The sequence below is a fragment of the Pithys albifrons genome, chromosome 17, assembly GCF_047495875.1.
Source record: "Pithys albifrons albifrons isolate INPA30051 chromosome 17, PitAlb_v1, whole genome shotgun sequence".
Taxonomy (NCBI): domain Eukaryota; kingdom Metazoa; phylum Chordata; class Aves; order Passeriformes; family Thamnophilidae; genus Pithys; species Pithys albifrons.
The window spans coordinates 13,789,906-13,810,907 of record NC_092474.1 but is presented as its reverse complement, the minus strand read 5'-3'; the positions used below and the strand labels follow the sequence as shown (position 1 = coordinate 13,810,907).

Here is a 21,002-nt window from a genome sequence, read left to right as displayed (position 1 = left end):
TTCCCACCGGGGACCTCTCTGTTGGGATCCCCAAGCTGGGATTTGGGGGCAGGGTATTCCATGTGCTTCCCCTCAAAATGCTGGCTGTGACCACAGGCACTGAGAGGGCAAAGCCAAACCAGGGTCAGGAAGAGAAAACAGAGCATCTTCTTGCTCAGTGTTGTGGCCTGTTGGCTGATGAAAGCTGGGGAGTGTTTTGGAACAGCGGGTGAGGCATTTCAGAAGGATTCAACACCTGCTGGATGGGAGATCACTGAGGAACAGCCCAGCCTGAGCAGGGCTCTTGTGTCCTGGGGAGTGACATTAAAAAAAATCACATTTTTTCACATGTCTGAAGAGTTATTAGTTATTTCTTTAAATGTGACCCAGCCTCTTGTACTACACATAAAAGAACAGATCTGAAATAATTAAAACTCATTGAACCATTGCAAACATGCCCTGAAAAAGATTTAAAAACTCTCCCCTATAATCTATTATAAAAGAGGACTGAAACATATGATCACAGGAATTCCACTGCTACCTCCCCCCTGAGATTCCCCATTCACCAAAGCATTTCCATCTGGGAGTAACAACCTTGTCCCTGACCTTCCCCAGCAGCAGAACTCAGGGAGCTCAGCCCTGGGCACCGGAAGCTGCAGGAGCAGCAGAGACACAACTACTCTGAGGTCACACAGTGAGGCACCAGTGCTGAAGAACAGGACACACAGAGTTTATTCCCTGCCTCCTGTCCCAGCTGAAACATCCCACCACTCATCCACACACTCTGCTTCTCTAAATAAATGGCCTGTGGATCACACAGCCATGGAATGGCTTGGATTGGAAAGGACCTTAAGGTCCATCCAGTCCCACCTTCTGCCATGGGCAGGGACACCTCCCACTAGTCCAGGCTGCTCCAAGTCCTGTCCAACCTGGCCTTGGACACTCCCAGGGATGGGGCAGCCACAGCTTCTCTGCCCAACCTGTGCCAGGGCCTGTCTACCCTCACAGCCAGCAATTCCTTCCCAATATCCCATCTATCCCTGCCCTCTAGCAGTGGGAAGCCATTCCCCCTTGTCCTGTTCCTCCGTCCCTTGTCCCACGTATTTCTCCAGCTCTCCTGGAGCCCCTTCAGGCCCTGGAAGGGGCTCTCAGGTGTCCCTGGAGCCTTCTCTTCTCCAGGTGACCCTCCCAGCTCTCCCAGCCTGGCTCCAGAGCAGAGGGGCTCCAGCCCTGGAGCATCTCCGGGGCCTCCTCCGGCAGCTCCAGGTCCTTTCTGTGCTGGTCCCCAGGGCTGGGGCAGCTCTGCAGGTGGGGTCTCACCTGAGGGGGCAGAGGGGCACAATCCCCCCCTCCCTGCTGCCCACACTGTGGGACCAGCCCAGCACAGGGGTGGATTTTTGGGAACACATCCCTCCAAGCAGAGGTGCCTCTGGGCAATGCTGCTCCTGCTCAGGTTGTGCTCCCCCCACAGCTCTGGCTTTCCAAGGCACACACCTGCCAGCTACAGTTCCTACATGTCATGGTGCAGCAAAGGATTTTTGACCCTTCCAGCAGACAAACTGCCCATCTCAGCTCCAGGGCCCCCAGGAGATGTTTGATTCCCTCTGGTCAGGGAACCAGAGCAGCAAAGGCTCAGCTCAACCTTCAAGCAAACGGGAACAGCCAATTCCACCAGTCGTGTGCAGGAATACAACCCCCCAGAGCTTCCAGCCCTCCCCTCCAGGCTGTGAGCACTGAGTGTGGAGCTGTGACAGGCTGCAGTGGGGGCTGTCACAGCTGCCACCCCAGGGTGCTGTGCAGCACCTCCTCCGCAGTGTCCCCACGTGGGCAGCGCCGCCTCCCGCTCCCCATCAGTGGCAGCACAGCAGGACACGGTGTGGGGGGCAGAGCCTCCTGTGGAAAACAGGCTGGGAGGCACAATTTGGAGTGTTTTCCACGGCTCCTGTGTCACTGTGTCACACAGAACCCCTCCGGAGGGAGGACGGAGCTGCCACAGTAACTGAGGCACAGGGTCAGTGCTGCGAGGCCACAGCACCTACAGCAGGTGCCAGCCCACTGCAGGCACAGGGAAATGGATTTCTGAGGGAATTAATGGCCTTCCAGAAACAGCTCTACCCAGAGCAAATTAGTTCAGCAAAAAGTACGTGCCAATCACTGAAAGGCCACCCAGTTCCCCGCCACGCTTGCACAAATAATAAAAGAAAATAAAACATCATTATACGTGTAAGAAATCTATTTTGAACAGAGCAGCTCATTTATTTTTCCATATGTTCCCCCAGATTTCATTACTACCTGCTGCAGATTCATTTTCTCAGGTTCATAAACAGTTATATTTTCATCTCCAGGTTCTTGCCTCGCATTATGCCCCAAATAAAACAGAATCATTAGGCCAGAAGTTGAGCTTGCTGATGGCTGTGAATTCAAACACTCCTATCCCACACAAATACACCACGTTCAGATGTACCAGCAGGAATCAGCAAACAATTCTACTTAGGGGCATGCTGGAGGTCTGAGCAATCACACCATTCCAACAGGACTGGCCACTGGGACAAAACACAGCCAGTGATTCCGAGGTCCTGGGGGATATGATGGTGCCACTCAGTGCTCAGGAACCAAAAAAACAGATTTAAAAAACCTAAAGCAAAACCTCCACTGCCAATTTCCTCACTAAAGACACAGCAACAGGCAGCCCCTGCAGAAACCAAGGAGTGAAGCCCCATTTGGAACTCTGAAGCCCCTCAGAAGCTGCTGTGCAGCTGTGGGATGTACACACAGCTCTGCACAGGCTCAACCCTTCCCCTGTTCAAACTATCCCTGAGCACAACAATCAATCCCCCAGGTCCTTGTACTACAGAGCAGGAGGAGTAAGGGAGGTTGAGCTGCTCCCTGCAGTGCACTCCTGAGCCCCCAGCACTTGCAATGGAAACAGCACTGCTGCAGGTCAGGGACAGGAGCCGGCAGGGAGGGAACAGGGTGGGTTTCCACGTGCCTTTGTCCCCTGTGCCACAGGAGCTCCTGTGTGGGTGCTGCCCTTCAGCAGTGGGCAAGGCAAAAGGACTCCCTGCACACAGCCAGCTCCCAGAGAGGTTCTCTGAGCTTAAGATGCTCTTCCTAAAAGGCAGGAAGTCCTCTCTGTTGTCTTTCCACAAAATCCTGGGAGCCTTCTCCCTAACACTGATTGTCTGGGGTCAGATTTAGCTACACAAACTATTGCTGCCCAGAGAAGCTGTGGCTGCCCCACACCTGGAAGTCTCCTAAGCCAGGCTGGACAGGGCTTGGAGCACCCTGGGACAGTGGGAGGTGTCCCTGCCCATGGCTGGATGAGTTTCAGGGTCCCTTCCAACCCAAACCACTCTGGGGTTCTGTGACCTTGTGAAATGAGAATGGGTTTAAAAAACTGTCAACACCGAGCAAAACTGCAGAGATTGGAGGTGAGATTCCTCTAGAAATCTGATCAGAGGACAGAAGCAACACTCCTGACAGTCTCATTTCCAGGAGTATTCCTGAAGCTGCTCTTCAACTTCAGCCTGTTCCGCTTTTCAGCCTCGACTGCTTTACAAGGACAAGGAATTTACTGCCAATGTCTGTCTGGTCTCTCTCTGTCCCACTGTTCAGCATCTGAGAGAAGTCATTGGAATAACTTTTAAAAAATAATTATTATTCTTTTTCCCCTGAAGTAAAGCAAAACGAGATGTATTAATGTCATCAATAATGAAACTAAAATCATTAAGCCCCCAAATCATCCTTAATGGATAAAAATGCTGAAAAAGGCTTTGCTCCTTACTCCTCCAAGGCTAAGAAAAAACTGGTTTAATGGTCATATATATATAATTATATATGAAATTCCAATCCCAGAATGATTTGGGTGGGAAGGGACCTTAAAGCCCATCCAGTTCCACCCCCTGCCATGGGCAGGGACATCTCCCACCAGCCCAGGTTGCTCCAAGCCCCATCCAACTTGGCCTTGAAATCATATGGATCATCACCCACTCCCTGCTGTGAGCTCAATTAGAGCCCAGAATGATGAACTGGATGCCCTGAAAAATCTATTACTAAATGTAGAGGTAAGAAAAAAAAAGCAATTAAAAAAGACAGTTTTCTCTCCTTGATTTGAGGACTGGCAATGAAAACTCAGGTGTGATTTACCCCACAGAGCATCAGCAGAACTGCAGAGAACTGAACCCAAGGACAGCACAATTTCAGTCTCTGTGGCCTTTTGACTTTCAAACTGCTCTCCCATAAATCCCTGGAATGCAGGCTGCTCCCAGGAATGAGGACAAAGTGCTTTCCCTGTGTGCCCTGGTGGCAGGAGGAGGGAAGCCTCCCTGTATATGCAGGTGAGGTGTCCCCTAATTGGGTGACAGCCACAGGAAAGGCCCAGAGCAGCCTGAGATGCACCTGCAAAGCTGAGCCCAACTCCACACAACAATCACACTACAGTTACACATACACAACATGCATATTTGTACATACAAACAGCACCATAATAATAAAATATCTACATTTTTTAAAGCCAGCATATGCTGGAAGGCATTTTCCCCCCACAGGAGTTGAGCAGAGGATGGAACAATTTCTCACCATTCCAAAGGAGACCTTTCTAAATCCCTTTGCTGTTTGGATGGAAAAGGAGAGAAGACAGGAGGATTTAAAGATAATGGTTTGCTGCCATGAGCCAATTTGTTCTCCTGTGACAGGAGAAGAGCCCTGAGCCAGTGTTGTGTGGCTGGGACCTCTCGTGCCCTCGCTCCTCCAGTCCAGCATTATGGATCTGCCAACTTCCTGCTCTCCACAGGCAGCCTGCCCTTGTTCCCAAGGAACAGGTATTCATCAGTATTGATTATCTTTGTAATCCCTTTGTAATCTGATTTTTTAAAGAGATTTTAAAGATTTATGGGAGGATAACCACACCAGGGAAGGGGCCAAGGTGTTAAATGAGAGGTTTATAGAATCATAGAATGTTTGAGTTAGAAGGGACCTCAAAGCCCATTCAGTGTCACCCCTTGCCACAGGCAGGGACACCTTCCACTGTCCCAGTTGCCCTGTCCAACCTGGCCTTGGACACTTCCATGGCTGGGGCAGCCACAGAATATCCAGAGAATCCAGAATACTTGAAAAAAGAGATGCTGAAATATATTTCTTACTAAAGAAGCTGCCAAAACCCAGTACTCCAGAAAAGCAATTTTATTACATAGAATTGCTGGACTCAGTGTAAGGAAGAGACTGTCTAATGAAAACTACCTAAAATACGCAGATAGAGTTAATCATACAATAATTTTTAATTGGAGTTTTATATCTCCTTCCATTAATGTTGGCATTTGTCCTTGCTTATACTGCAGTTGAGAACCAGCCAGGTAAGAGGCCAGAGAAGCCACGAGTGCCCAGCCAGGGAGGCCATTCATCACTGAGGGCTTCATCTCACATTTCTTCACTTTCATATTAAAAAAATTTCCCAATCAATCTTAACTGGGGTGACTGCCCCAGGAATGATTTGCAGGAGGTGCCAGTGCTGAGTGTGTGTTTGGAATTCAGAGTCTAAAGCCCCGTTCCCTCTCAGGGTGAAAGAGCAGCGAGTTGTGCCTTCCCAGAGGAGCCACAATGTCTTTCATTACCAGCAAAATTCCCAGTTATTGCAGCTTTTGCTGGCCAGACCCCCATTGCTGAGGGGCTGCAGGGCCTCCCCTGTACAGCATGGCAGGAATTGCAGCTTTCATTGCCAGACCCCATTGCTGAGGGGCTGCAGGGCCTCCTCCCCTGCACAGCATGGCAGGGATTGCAGCTTTTGCTGGCCAGACCCCCATTGTTGAGGGGCTGCAGGGCCTCCCCTGTACAGCATGGCAGGGATTGCAGCTTTCATTGCCAGACCCCATTGCTGAGGGGCTGCAGGGCCTCCTCCCCTGCACAGCATGGCAGGGATTGCAGCTTTCATTGCCAGACTCCCATTGCTGAGGGGCTGCAGGGACTCCCCTGTACAGCATGACAGGGATTGCAGCTTTTGCTGGCCAGACCCCCATTGCTGAGGGGCTGCAGGGCCTCCCCTGTACAGCATGGCAGGAATTGCAGCTTTCATTGCCAGACCCCATTGCTGAGGGGCTGCAGGGACTCCCCTGTACAGCATGACAGGGATTGCAGCTTTTGCTGGCCAGACCCCCATTGCTGAGGGGCTGCAGGGCCTCACCTGCACAGCATGGCAGGGATTGCAGCTTTCATTGCCAGACTCCCATTGCTGAGGGGCTGCAGGGCCTCCCCCGTTGCCCTGCAGGGCCTCCCCCGTTGCCCTGCAGGGCCTCCCCCGTTGCCCTGCAGGGCCTCCCCCGTTGCCCTGCAGGGCCTCCCCCGTTGCCCTGCAGGGCCTCCCCCGTTGCCCTGCAGGGCCTCCCCCGTTGCCCTGCAGGGCCTCCCCCGTTGCCCTGCAGGGCCTCCCCCGTTGCCCTGCAGGGCCTCCCCCGTTGCCCGGCAGAGCCTGCCCCGGTTGCCCTGCAGGGCCTCACCTGTTGCCCTGCAGGGCCTCACCTGTTGCCCTGCAGGGCCTCACCTGTTGCCCTGGAGAGCCTGCCCCGGTTGCCCTGCAGGGCCTCACCTGTTGCCCTGGAGAGCCTGCCCCGGTTGCCCTGCAGGGCCTCACCTGTTGCCCTGCAGGGCCTCACCTGTTGCCCTGCAGGGCCTCACCTGTTGCCCTGGAGAGCCTGCCCCGGTTGCCCTGCAGAGCCTCACCCGTTGCCCTGCAGGGCCTCACCTGCTGCCCTGCAGGGCCTCACCTGTACACCACGGCCGGGATGCGCTTCCAGGAGCGGAAACTCGCCACGCTCTCCAGCTCCTTATCCGTGATCCAGGCAGGAACAATGATCTCCTGGGGGTAACTGCCACACAGCCTGGGGAGAGGGGGGCAAAGGGTTGGGACTCAGGGACACAGAGCAGCTACACCCCTGGCAGGGTAGGACCTGGCACTGCTCACCCCAGCAAATGCCCCGTTGGTAATTCCTGTTTCAGTCCCGGTTAATCAATTCCCCCTTCCCCAGCATTAAACATGTAGGGAATGGCTGTTTTTCCTTCCCAAGGTTTTCAGAGACCAAGGCACACCAACCACCAGCTGCAAGTCACTGCTCTGCAGAGCCAGAGCAAGGACAGGTGTTCCCTCAGCCTGTTCCAGCTGGGCTGGCTCTGAGCAGCATCACCCACCAGCTGACAATCCAGGAGCACCTTCCCCTGCTCAGAGCCTGAGGGGGACTTTTGTCTGGGCTGTCAGGACCTCAGAAAGTGTTTTCTCTTATTTTCAGCATCTACAAACGTAACTCTTCCAAACTTCTTTTTTTTTTTTGTGGGTAAGTCAGAGAATAAGCACAATACAAAATTGTTCACAGAAGTTCAAACTCCCCTCTTTGTTCACTTAAATGCCCATTTCTTCCCTTAGAATCTTAGTCTCTAAGAAGCCCTCCAGCAAGCTCACCAAAATCTGGTATTTCTAAGCTTCAAAAATTGTATCAGCTAATTAAAAATAATTTAAAGCATGTTTTTCCATAAAACAACAAAAAATCATAATTCCGATTGCCCATTATTAGGCCCTGTAGAACCAAAAAAGAGTTGCAGAATGTGCTGTAAAAAAGGAGTGCTCTGAGGTGCCACTGGGCTGTGAATCAGCCAAGTACTCACTTGTACTTCTCATTGATGTTGGAAATCCTCCAGGCATTGTTCATGTCAAACCCCATCCGCTCCACTTCGTTCTTAAACCTGGAAGTTACATGTTCTCCTGGGGATCAGGAGCACAGGGAGAAAATAAATGGGAAATGAGAAATTAAGATTCCTACTTTGCAGCCTAGTTAGAGAAAAACACAGCACTCAGCCCAGAACCAGCTGCATTTCCCAGCCTGATTTGGGCAATGGCTCTGGTGGCTCTCCATGCTCAGCTCTCCAGAAATGCCAAAGTCCAACGAGGAGTTTTTCCCCTGAAATTACCAACTTCTAGAAATTCATATAAAACAGTAACACTGCAAACCAGAACCAAGCCAGTCACCAAAAGGAATTTAGATACATCAGGAGTTTCAGTGGGAAAACTTCAGTAGATTTTATTTTGTGAAGTTCAGAAGGATTTTCTATCAATGAGAAGAATGTGAATCTCCGGTGAGGGGCTGAGGTCTGGAATGTGCTCTGGAACGTGGGCAATCTCCACTGAACATGCAATTCCAGCCCCAGGGTTCCTCTCTGGCTGGAGGGAAGTCCTGTCACTTATCCTGCACCTCACTTTGCCAGGGGTAATTGGACACCATTCCTCTGTGACTCATGGGGAGACAGGAAGGCAAAAATACCAGTCAAAAGATCCTCACAAACTCCTGGATTAATACACTCAAGGAAGTGCAATGAGCCCCATTTATTTCCTAGAGATTTCTTTTAAAAGTATGAAAATACAGTTGAAAAATATACAATGGTAATGAAGAATAACCATTCTGGTAGTTATTAAATTCTAGAGAATGAGATGAAACTTCCAGGTTTCTAAGAAATGTGCTAAACTTAATGAGTATCTGAGCAACACTAAATCAAGTGATTCTGAAAGTCCATCCATAGTTTGTCTCTTTAAATTCCTGTGTCATTAAATCCTGAGGCAGAGCAGCACCAAAAGGGGACAGAAACCTGCTGAAAAATTAATGCTTTAAGTATTACATCTTTCCATTAAATATTTCAGAAAACCCTTAAAGTCTTTCCAATCCCCCAGATATCTGTAGATGCACATTTAGCTCAAAGTTGTACGTGTACATGTCTGAAACAATTCTTTAATGTGACATTACAGAACAATTAGAAAAATACCAAGAACAGATACTGGGAAGGGATTGCTCCCTGTGAGGGTGGGCAGGCCCTGGCACAGGTTGGGCAGAGAAGCTGTGGCTGCCCCATCCCTGGGAGTGTCCAAGGCCAGGCTGGACAGGGCTTGGAGCAACCTGGGCTGGTGGGAGGTGTCCTTAGAGACTCTTTTATTCAACCATCCCTTTTTCTGGAGCAGCAGATGTTCCTCCAGCACCAAGGATGGGCTTCACCACCAGCTGCTCTGAGGAATGGTCTTTCAAACTTGTGATCCATCCTTAAGGAGTTTTTTTTGATAGGAAATGGGAATACTGGAAACCTCCCAATCAATGCTGCATATCTCTGGTGGGTTTTAAGAGAAACACATAAAATTCCATGGAAATAAAATATTCTGTTTGATTTCTCCCTCTTCATTTTCAGCTACTGGGAAAACCACAGGTTTTCCTCTGAGAAATGAAACTCCAGCCTTAACATTTAGTGCACTCCAACTGAAATGCTGGGATTTTAAGAGGCACTTTGAGCCAAGATGGATGGTATTTAGAAGCACCTCAATCCACTCTCAGAATCACAGGAAAAACAAGCTGGACATTTGATTGACTTGTGCCTCCTGCCCATAAAGCTGATCCTGAGCCACAGCTTGTACCTCTATCACACACATTGCTGACAGAGTTTGCCCCTGATGTTGGATGGATTTTGAAGCAGTTTGGTACTTTTGTCCATATCTACCAAAGAATGGGCTCCTTGGATGTAAAAGAGAAATTACAACATCTTGGGATTGACTTATTTAATGACATTCACACAGATTTATCTCAACTGTAATTCAGCTCTTTGAAGGAGAACATCTACCCCCAGACACAGGCGAGAGAAGACACAGTTATGGAAAAGAGGAGGATTTGATAGTCACACATTTGAGAAAAAATCTGATACGTAAAATTAATAAAAAGGTAAATGCTGCTTCTTATTCCTGGGAGTGTCCAAGGCCAGGTTGGATGTGACAGTCCATGCCCAACTCCAGGGAAAGCTCAGGAACAAGGCCAGAATGCCAGGAACATCCCTCAGCCTGACAACTGGGACACTTCCCTCAAGCAGTGAATTGTGAGTGACAAGAGATTGCAGAGAGCTGGAAATTAGATTTCTTATATTCAAACAAGTGCTACAACCACCAGCATCCCAATTTTTAGCTTTTATTTGCTTGGCAGCTTTAAAGCAAGGATGGAATTGCACTAAAACACATCTCAGTGTTGTGGCTCCAAGTGAAGCTCAGGAGCAGCTCAGGGCCTCTCACCTCCTTCACCTCCTGCCCCTCAACATCCCTGCTGGGAACCACCATGCCAGGCAGTCACAAAAATCATGGCACAAACAATGCCAGGTGGTTTGGACTCAAAGTTGCTACCGTGGTGAAAAAACTGTTAATTGTGAAGAGAAATAAGGGGCAGCTGAGTCTGCTCAGCGGGAGAAGAAGAGACTGAGGGGAGACCTCACTGCAGGTCCAACTTCCTCAAGAGGGGCAGAGGAGGGGCAGGCAGTGATCTCTGCTCTGTGGGGACCAGGGACAGCACCCAGGGAATGGCCTGGAGCTGTGCCAGGGCAGGGTCAGGTTGGATCTCAGCAAAAGGTCCTTCCCCCAGAGGGTGGTGGGCACTGCCCAGGCTCCCCAGGGCAGTGGGCACAGCCCCAAGGCTGCCAGAGCTCCAGGAGTGTTTGGATGATGCTCTGGGGCACAGGGTGTGACTCTTGGGGATGGGCCAGTGCAGGGCCTGGGGTTGGACTGGATGGGTCCCTTCCAGCTCGGCACATCCTGTGACTGTGTGACGTCCCCTCCCCACAGCAATTCCCCAGGGATCCCGAGGAGCTGCTTTGCCCCCCGAGGTGCCCCCCGGGGTGCCCCCACGTACCAGGCCGGCACAGGTCCCCGTGCTGCTCCTTCTCACTGGCGTACACCTCCATGCACCAGGCGTGGTAGGCGAAGGAGAACAGGTCCTCGATCCTGGCCGGGGGGCGGATGGCGTTGTTGAGCCGCTTCAGCCAGTCCTGGCACTGCTCAAAGGTGGAGAACTGACACCTGTGCCACACACAAACAGCCACGGTGAGTTTGGGTCACAGAAGGCAGACTGGGAGATGACAGGCTGAGCAGGAAAAGCTCTGAGAGCAGAAAGTGAGAATAAACAGCTCAGTGACAACTTAGTTCTGCTTCCATGTACATTCTAATGACAGGAGTGAAGAAACACACTGATGGGGTCAGGAGTAACTGTGAGCAGCAAATTGCTGTGAATACCCAGGGGTGGGCCCTGCCAGGAGGGAGGGGGGTTTGTACAGGTGTTCACTGTGACAGCAAGGACCAGGTCACACACAGGGGAGTGTTACAGAGACTTCTGACTGCTGGAGTTGGGTGGAAACTGAGAAACTATCACATGTATCATAATCTGTAACTATAATCATAGTCCTGAAAACAAGAACACGCTGGGAGAGCTGGGGGGGTCACCTGGAGAAGGCTCCAGGGACACCTGAGAGCCCCTTCCAGGGCCTAAAGGGGCTCCAGGAGAGCTGGATTGGGACTGGGGACAAGGCATGGAGGGACAGGACAAGGGGAATGGCTTCCCACTGCCAGAGGGCAGGGATAGATGGGATGTGGGGAAGGAATTGTTGGCTGTGAGGGTGGGCAGGGCCTGGCACAGGTTGGGCAGAGAAGCTGTGGCTGCCCCATCCCTGGGAGTGTCCAAGACCAGGTTGGACAGGGCTTGGAGCAACCTGGGCTGGTGGGAGGTGTCCCTGCCCATGGCAGGGGGTGGCACTGGATGAGCTTTAAGGCCCCTTCCAAACCCTTCTCCTGCTCTTGGTGGGAAGGACAAATGTGTTTCAACCTGAGCTTTGCCCAACGTCACAGACCAACAACAACTGCTGAGAATACTCCCTGCACAGGAGAAACTAAATTTCAAAGCAGTGTATTAAAATTACATCAGCTTGTCTTTTCAAAGTGGATTCCTAGACCCTTTTATTCCAAAGGGTGGAAAGAAATGAGTGGTTTCTTTTGCTCTGACAGATTTGTTCAGGATATTATAGTTATTAAATATTCCCTGGTATTTCCATCCCTGGTTAATGATGGCACCTGCATTCCCTGAGGGCACATTTATCACCACTACCTGCAAAGAGCTCAGGGCCAGGCAGTGGGAGGAAGAAACACAACCAACATCTCTACAGAGCTGTGAGGAGCTGCAGCCTCAGGTGTTTATTTATTTCCCATCATTGACTATAAAGCAAGCCCAGACTACTCACTCAGACTGGATAATTCCCTATTGAATATCCATACCCAGACAAGATGCATCTCACCCTAAATTCTCTAAATTCTTCTGAAGTTAATGGTGTAAATAACAGGTACAATCTTCACTTGAGCTCCAGTACTCAAAATACAAACTTTGCTCAAGAAAAGGAACATGAACATGCTCTAATTCTGCTGTCTCAACCCCAAACTTCACCATCTCACAACGGCTTCACCTCAAGTCCTCAGTCTTGGAGATGCAATTTAGAAGGGAAATTCATAAGCAAGGGCATAAATACAAACAATTTGTAGTCATTCTACAATTGGAGAGAAATAACAAATTAATGTAGAGAGAGGAAGGGTGACTTTCTTAAATGTCAAGAGCTACAAGTGAAGAGGAAGTTAAATATTGAATTCAAATTAAACTAAATATTACTTTTAAAGTAAAATCAGTCCTGGTGAAGAAGAAGCCTTTCAGGAAGCAGCTGACCTGCCAAAGATCCCGAGTGCTCAGAGATGACTCGGGCTCATTTCATTATACAAAAGGTACTGCCAGCAAACATTTAATCAAAAAGAAATGTTCCTTTCTTCTTAATTAAAGTTCATAGATCAGAACTAATTTCTGCAGCAGAAAAGTAAAGCCAAAGTAGCTGGAGTTGAGGCTTGGTGGCTCAGAGAGTCCTGGCTCAGGCTCTGGAAGTGCTGAAGGACAGAGCAGCACCTGCTGCCCTCCATGATCCGCTGCTTGGCTGCCCTGCAGAGGGTGCAGACCTGCATTTCCTCAGGCTGTCCCCTTCTTTGCCATCATTCCCTCCCATCCTGTGCCACAAGGTGCCTCAAGGATAGCACTGTACCCTCACAGGGGTTGAAAAGGCAGAGTGGCTGAAACCACAGAGTTGCTCAAGGGCACTGGAACCCCCCAAACCCCAAATCCTGACCCAACACCCTCCTAGCACTGTGTCAGTGCCTTTATCCACCTCTGTGTCCACTGGCATGGAGATATTGATGTATCTGTTACTGAAGCAATACATTACAACTGATCCAAAGCAGGGAAACAGTGAGGCCAGCACTGATTTCCCCACAAACCCCTGGGCTCAGAGCAGGGTGTGCTGCTGTCCTGCAGCCCAGCAAACACACAGCCCACCCTGCTGCCACTCTCCTTACAAAAATACCCAACTACCATAAAAATCAGACATAAAAAACCCTTTGGAGAGCAATCAAGTCCTCTGAGTAAGCAAATCCAATTCCTCCCAACATCCCAGCTGCCCCAGGGTGTGGAAAGCAAAGCCTGCTCGTACCTTATCACCTTGCAGTCCTTGCAAGTCAAATGGAGCTGGAATATATCCCTGCACTCCACACTCTCTATGAGCTGCAGCGGGACCTGCAATCAGAAACAGCACATTATTTCATTCCAACAGGGATTTCTTGGCATATCTCACAAGGGTTTCTTGTGGCACCACATGGAGTCTGGTAAGAGGGAGGAAAACAAAGAAATCCAAGCAGAACCACTCCAGCAGATCCAAGGTTTGGTACCCTGTGTTCATGTTTCACCCACGGCCCAAACACCTTAAGGGATCACATGGAAAGGGCTGAGAATCCTTCAGGAAAGGCAGCAGATACCCAAGCTGCTCTCTCATGGAAGCATCTTTCTCTTACAGGCCTGGATTCAGGAATCTTGGGGACACAACTATAACTGCTGGTGCCCAGAAGGGGCTGCTGAGCAAGACCCAAGACTGCTGGAGTCTGGGTGCTTCTCTGTGGGAATATCCTGTGTCTCCTCCTCAGGGAAAACCATCTGGCCACTCGTGATGGAAGCAGCCCCAGGCACAGTGATAAAGCTGAATCTTTCTTGTTTCAGTGTAGTTACAAGCACTTATGTTTTATGGGGAACCCACAGAAGCTTCAACAGGAAAACATGAAAGCACCCAAAAGTATCTTTAAGGATAAGAAGAAACCACAAGATGAAAATTTTAGTTTTCATTAATATTTTTGGACTTTTATCTGAGATGGGTAAATGTACAGTATTGTCTTAAACAAATAAAAGTCATAAATAATTGCCTGAATTTAGCCAATATAAAAAGTATGAAGTACAAAACTGTTTGAATTGTTTATTAGATTATATTGAATATTCCACAAGGCAACAAACCCTCTGCCATGGGGATCCTGCAGTAACATTCCAACACTCTGATTTCTGCCATCAGGGCTATGGTCAGGCAGCTCAAGGCCTGGCTTGGAGCTGTGGCTGGAAGAGCCTGACCTGCCAGGGCCTTCCCAGAGGGTTGGGCAAGTCCTTGAAGGTCACCTTCCATCAGGGATCTGGGATAAGGAACCCAGACAGTGTCTTCTCAGGCACCACAAGGCTTAAAAAGTACTGGATCTCAAGGAAATGGAACTAAAACAGGAGGCAAGAGGAAGAGATGTCTCAGAAATACAAACCAGAGGAAAACTGACTCTGAGCAAGAAGATGCCTGGGGCAAACTCAGGGCCAAAGCTGTGCCCAGGAGAGGGAAGAGGACTCTGCTGTCCCTGGGGAAGGCTCCACTCACAGCAGCCCCTCAGAGCCCAGAGGCCTCAGCCCCAAAACACAACAGGCAGGGACTCTCTGGCAGCTCAGCCTGTCCCTTGCCAAGAGCTGCAGAGGCACAACCCTCCCCTGCCCAGCTGGCACAGGTAAGTTATTCTGCCCCTTGTGTTGTAACTAGATGATAACAGAAAATCCAGACACAAGGAGGCTTGGCAAGAAGGAGCCTGACCCAACAGCCCAATAGTTTGCATATTCAAATACATTTGAATGTTGGTCTGTGTTTTCAGCATTGCCACTGCGGGAGACCTGTGACAGTCTAACAGAACTGACACAACTGTGACTGGAACCCCTGCTGTGACACAAGGCCCCTCTGCCATCCCTAAGCCCACCCTGACTGCAGGGGATCTGCCAAAGGAGCAGGGGCTGAAATGCTTCACAGACCACATCACATGTGCTGCTCCACAGCTAATCCTTGTATGTTACTGCTCACTCCTCTGCTTGGTTCTGGTCTGCAGGGCAGGTAAACTGGGACAGTGCTGCTGATACTGGAGTGGAATGGATCCTGACTGGGGAATCTTCCAGTCTTTCCTCCTGACTGGACAGACTCACATACAACTAATAATAGTTCTCAGGAAGGATTTTCTCATGGAAAGGGTGGTCAGGCACTGGAAGGGGCTGCCCAGGGAGGTTTGGAGTGCCCAGCCCTGGAGATGGCCAAGGCAGGACTGGCTGTGACACTCAGTGCTCTGGGCTGGGGGACAAGGTGGGCATCGGGCACAGGGTGGGCTCCATGGGCTGGGAGGACTTTGCCAAGGTGGGCATTGGGCACAGGGTGGGCTCCAGGGGCTGGCAGGGCTTTGCCAAGGTGGGCATTGGGCACAGGGTGGGCTCCAGGGGCTGGCAGGGCTTTGCCAAGGTGGGCATCGGGCACAGGGTGGGCTCCAGGGGCTGGGAGGGCTTTGCCAAGGTGGGCATCGGGCACAGGGTGGGCTCCAGGGGCTGCGAGGGCTTTGCCAAGGTGGGCATTAGGCACAGGGTGGGCTCCATGGGCTGGGAGGGCTTTGCCAAACTAAACGATTCCATGATTGTCTAATAAATTATTTAAATCTACCAATGACTTAAAAGGCACCAACATGGAAAGTCAGGTACCTCTTCCCAACTGAGGCAATAAAACTCCAGACTTGGTTTTTTACTCCAATGCTGCTTTGCCTTTTAATATCTGTTTTCCCCCAAGTCCTCTTTATTGCAATTTTTCCCCACGTCCATCTTCATTTGAGCAGCTCTCCACTTGCTCCCTCCTCCTGGCTCCTCTTCCTCCTGTCTGCACTCTAATGACACACTAACTCTTCTCCTCCTGCATTATTTTTAATTTCCCTCTTTCAAAGTCACTCTCTGTTCCCTGCCCTCTCCTGTGCCCTCTGCTCCCCGACCATCCGTTTTCCCCACGCGCAGCCACTTCCTCACAATCTGCACATTTTTCTTCAGGACAACCTTCCTATTAATCTTTTTAATTTTCCTTCCCAGTCATAAAAATCTGTCCTCTGATCCTCTTGTGTTTTCAATCTGCTTTCTGGCCATTACTCTTCCCCAGGAGAGCTGTGCAGAGTTACCTGCTGTGGCTCCCTCCCTCCCTGACAGCCTTCCCTTCCCTCCCATCCTTCAGGCACCCTCAGCCTGTTCTGGGGAGGGACCCCCCTCCATCTGCAGCCACTCCACTCTGCTGATGGCACTGAGACCCAGCAGGGAGCAGCCATCACTCCTGCCTTTGTGAGGATAAACCAGCACTGTTATCTGAGCCCAATTACATCCCATTACGGGGACTACTGGAGCATCCTGCTCTTGCTGTATCTCTCTCCTGACTGGCTCTTCCCTAAAATGATCTCATTTTAAATAATAGCAACATTCTGCGACTAAAACTTCTTAATTTTGAGGCATTTTTAACGATTTTGATGACTGGAACTCTCTGTTACCAATGACCAGTACAGGGCATAGTTAGAAAATGCTCCCTCTGTACTTAGAAGAAGCACAAGTTACATTTTCCCTGCTGAAACAACCACCCTGAGGCTGGATCCATGCCCACAATTCCCAGTGGGATGCAGAGGACCACGCCAGGCTGCTGTGGGCACAAGTAACTGCTGCAGACCATCCCCTGAGCACCATTTGGCCCAAACCCCTCCAGGCCACCCCGTGACCCCCCAGGCCAGGAGCTGTAATCAGCATTTCCTGGTTTTCCCAGCTCAGAGTTGGAATAATGCCAGGGGGATGTTCCAGGTGGGTGGCTTTGGGAAGCACGAGGCCAAGGCTGGGTGCTGGCTGTCCTGCAGGGGGGATGGTGGGACACATGGAGGCACTGAGGGTGCCAGGACAGCCCCTCAGGCCCACACAACCTACAAGGAGGATCTGAAGCAAATTTAGCTTTTAATTACAACTAATGACACTTGAGATCTGTCTGGAAGGGCACCACTGAGCCCTCCCTGCTCTCACAAGGATCAGGCAATGAGTGTGAACAACTTGAGCAGTAGGACAAGACAAGGACTGAGCTCCTCCAGCAGGATGAACCACAACAGCCATGGACACAAGGAATACCCCAATCCAACCACTTTTTCCAGTAAAGGCCAAGCAAGGGAAAGCTCACACTAAAACTCACCTCATCACCAGGACTGAAAGTGTCCCCCATGATGAATTTTCTGGCACTGTGCCCAAACCCCACTGTTGGAAAGAGGCTCCATGCAATCCATGCTCTCCTGAACTCCCCCAAAATGTTAATTCCCCCATCAATGCCATCAGCTTACAGGGAGAAAAGTGATTACACAGAGACACTCTGCAGCTGCACAGTTTGGCATTTCCTTAAGGAATCAGTAGGGCTGGGCCTGGGAACCAAAGCTCCCACGTGCCCTGAGGGATCCCTGTTGAGTCTGCACTTCTATCCCCTGCACAAATGTAAGTCAACACTCCTGAATGTCATAATCCCCCTGATTTACTCATGGTCTGCAGGATCCTTTGTTTTTGCATTTGAAACACCATGTTCCCATTAGCACTGTGATCCAGGGAGTGATCCAGGGGACAGTCCCACACCCAGCCCTGTCTGCACTGCTGCAAGGGAGCACAGCCACCTTTTCCCTGTGCTCCTTCCCCAGGAGCTCCCCGGGAGCTCTGGGAGCTACACCGGGGTGGCACAGGCACCATTTCCTCAATTGTAACCAGAAAGAGCACAGAGAGGTGAAAACCAAGGCCAGGAATCCATTTTTGACAGGATTTTAACTTCATGCAGTGCCTTTAGGAGGGGATGTGCCCACTGCTTCCTGAGGAGCACCCTGGGAATATCCCACCCCCTTCCAGAGGAGATTCCAGCACAGAACTGCTGCACATCCAGACAGGGAATCCATTTGTTTCACAGCTCCTAGAACACAGATATTTGCTAAGAATCCTCCTCCTTACACAGAATATTTGTGTCCACAAGGTCCTTTTGTGGCTGCACTCAGGACACAATCATTCCAAGTAATAAAAACTCCAATTGATAATCATAGGAAACTTTTATGCTGTGTTTTTAAAAGAATCTTCTTACAGGTGTTTTCTGAACAGCTCTAGTGAAGTAAAAACAGCAGGACAGAATCAAGAGGAACTCAATGAAAAATTCCTCAGCGAAGATTTAATTTAAAAAATTACCATCTGATCAATGATTTTGATCAACAGTAACAAAAGGGATTATTACTCCCAAATTTAACAACTTAAATATGGTTCTTAAATATTGCAAGAAGATATTCCAAGCCCTCTCTGCCCTGGATTCCAGTAGAGTTCATTACTGGTGATGGTCATATGTGGCTACAAGGAATGATTTACACTCTGCTCTACCTCATACACTAATTGATTATTTCTGGTTAATGATGCTGGAGATAATGAGGTGTCTCACAGAGTGAGAGGGCAGAACGCTGGGTATGAAAGTCAGGGAAGCAAAACTGATGTGGTAAAATTGATAAACTTTTATGGACCCCTCCCTGAACACAAAGAGGGAACATGAGTTGAGAAAACATCAATTCCTGCTACTGCTCCAAAACACTGAATTGAAAATTCTTACAAATGAATGACCCCAATTATCCTAAGGACAGGAAGTGCAGTGCATGCACTGGTGGCTTCCCTAATACAGCAAATCCATCATTCCCTGGCATTCCTCAGGACAAACTCTTCATTTCCACAGCTATTCCTGTTTCTCCTGTCTCAGCTCCTTGTTCAACATCCCAACTTCTGCTTTGGCAGCTCCAGTTGCCAATTCCACACAACACTGAGACTGAACTATAAACCCAACAGTCAGTAACTCAATGTAACAGGTCCCTTGGCAGATTCCACCCCTGGAACCCAGGTTTGTACCCCAGGGCAGCAGAGGAATCCTGCAGAACCCTCGAGGTGTCCCCCAGCCAGCTGTGACCCCTCAGCCCCATTCCAGAGGCTCCAGCAGCTGTGAAGTCAACTCTCAACTCACACCGGAGGTTCAACTGCAGCAGAGAAGTGAAAAGCCAAGTGATGCTCCCCCTGAACATGCATGTCTTGTATCACCTCCTGTGGATGGGCAGTTGCCCTTAAATTTCCAGTTGCATTTTGGTTCTTTTTGCCATCATTTGAGCAATTGGCACGATCAGAAACAATGCCCTGATCTGCTGACGATCCCCAGACCTGACTTACCACTGTAATGCTGCACTCAAAGGTCACCAGGAGCTGACATGCCTGTTCAGCCTAAAACACTGACAGTTCATGAACCAAAACAGAGTGACTGATGATAACCATGACCCAGCCACACTTCAAAGCCTGCACATTAAACACAACATCAAACAGTGAAGACTGAGCTTCACTTCGCAACCAACACCTTTACAGACCTAATACTCAGTTCTGGAACAAAACAATACAAAAAGCTGAAATTTAAGGTTGACATGGCATCACCAATTAGAGCAGGTGCTGATTAGTTTCTTCCCTGTGAGGGTGGGCAGGCCCTGGCAGAGAAGCTGTGGCTGCCCCATCCCTGGCAGTGTCCAAGGCCAGGTTGGACAGGGCTTGGAGCACCCTGGGACAGCGGGAGGTGTCCCTGCTCATGGCAGGGGTGGCACTGGATGGGCTTTGAGGTCCCTTCCCACCCAAACCATTCCATGACCCTGTGATGTTCCAGACCACTGTGTCACAAGTGTCTCAGTCATGCCTGTGTTGGACACTTCCCAACTCTTACATTTTGTTTCCCTTGCTTCTCTCAGCTTTGGAATAACAGTTTGGGGCTGACACAACTCCCCACTGCAGAGCTCAGGACCTGTGACAGCCTGGCAGTTGTGACTCAGCCAGACCAGGAATTGTGTTGAAATAAAGAGATTGGTAAAAACTCATTATCAGGAGGGGGAAAAATGCTTTGAGTCTTTGGATTTTATTTTGTTTTCTGGTAAGTATCCACAAAAATAAATCCATGCCATGTATCATGTCCTGTCACACTCCATTATACAGCCCATACAGAACTGGAGCTGCAGCTGGTCTGTGGTACCTCAGTACCTGAACCAACTTCCACCTTTCTAAGCTCCAAGCAAGGCCCAAATCAAGCTTTGATGCTCCAAAAGCCCTTTTATTTCCCCCCTGAGCACATCCAGAGGTTGGAGAGAACCCATGGCTGACACAGCTGTAAAGTGAACATCAGCTTGAGTGATGTGACATTTCCTGACATGACAAACCTGATTTTCAGAGGTGCTGAGTCACCCTTTGATGTCCAAATGAGGATTTGCCCTGCCTGAGAACTGGGATGTCTCCCTGGGAAATGGGATTTGATTGTGGTGCCTCTGAATGTACCTGTTCTCCCTGAGCAATGGGATTTGAACATGGCAGAGCTGTTTTCCACAAGCACCACCCCTGAAGGCAGGATGGCCACACTTGCCTCAGATTAGACTGGGATGAGGACCCTGCAGTGGCCCAGAGGGAGCAGCACTTACATTGACAACAGACTCCTTGAACTTGATGTGCAGCCTGTAGTTGGAGAGTGCAATGATGGCATCCTCTGCCCTGCCCACGTACTCCGTGCTCTCCCCGTGCAGTTCGATGAACGGCACCTGCACAGGGCAAGGAAAAGCTCTCAGGAACCATCCACCAAAATCCATCCCTCCTGTAGCCACCACCACCCTAAAATCCACCTGGAGCCCTGCTGGGAACTCAGCCATGTGTCCTGCTGGGGAGGGAGCTCAGCTAAGGCTGCCTCAGAGGGGAATTGTAGCCTTTTTCTGAAGTGACCCCTCACTTTCTTTACTTCTCCTCAGTGGGAAGTGCTTGGCCAGGGAAAGCAAGGAATTTTTATGAAAAATATCCTCACATTTTGGCAAGCAGCCTGAGCAAGCCCTTGAATTATGCTCTCACTCTTTACTTAATGGACAGTGGCATTTCCATAATGTTATTAAATCCATCCCAAAGTAGGCAAAACATCCAAGATGAATAATC

The 21,002-nt window shown here is 49.9% G+C and overlaps 1 protein-coding gene across 2 annotated transcripts in view; it reads right to left on the bottom strand.

Moving 5' to 3' along the window:
- Window positions 1-21,002, bottom strand: part of MTMR3 (myotubularin related protein 3) — a 47,728-nt gene that overhangs the window by 18,800 nt on the left and 7,926 nt on the right. For both annotated transcript variants that reach the window (XM_071571762.1, XM_071571763.1), the window contains exons 4-8: window positions 20,504-20,620; window positions 13,324-13,406; window positions 10,665-10,831; window positions 7,627-7,723; window positions 6,735-6,848 (exon numbers count right to left, since the gene is read on the bottom strand). In XM_071571762.1, coding sequence (XP_071427863.1) covers window positions 6,735-6,848; window positions 7,627-7,723; window positions 10,665-10,831; window positions 13,324-13,406; window positions 20,504-20,620 — 578 coding nt within the window. The remainder of the gene's footprint in view (window positions 1-6,734; window positions 6,849-7,626; window positions 7,724-10,664; window positions 10,832-13,323; window positions 13,407-20,503; window positions 20,621-21,002) is intronic.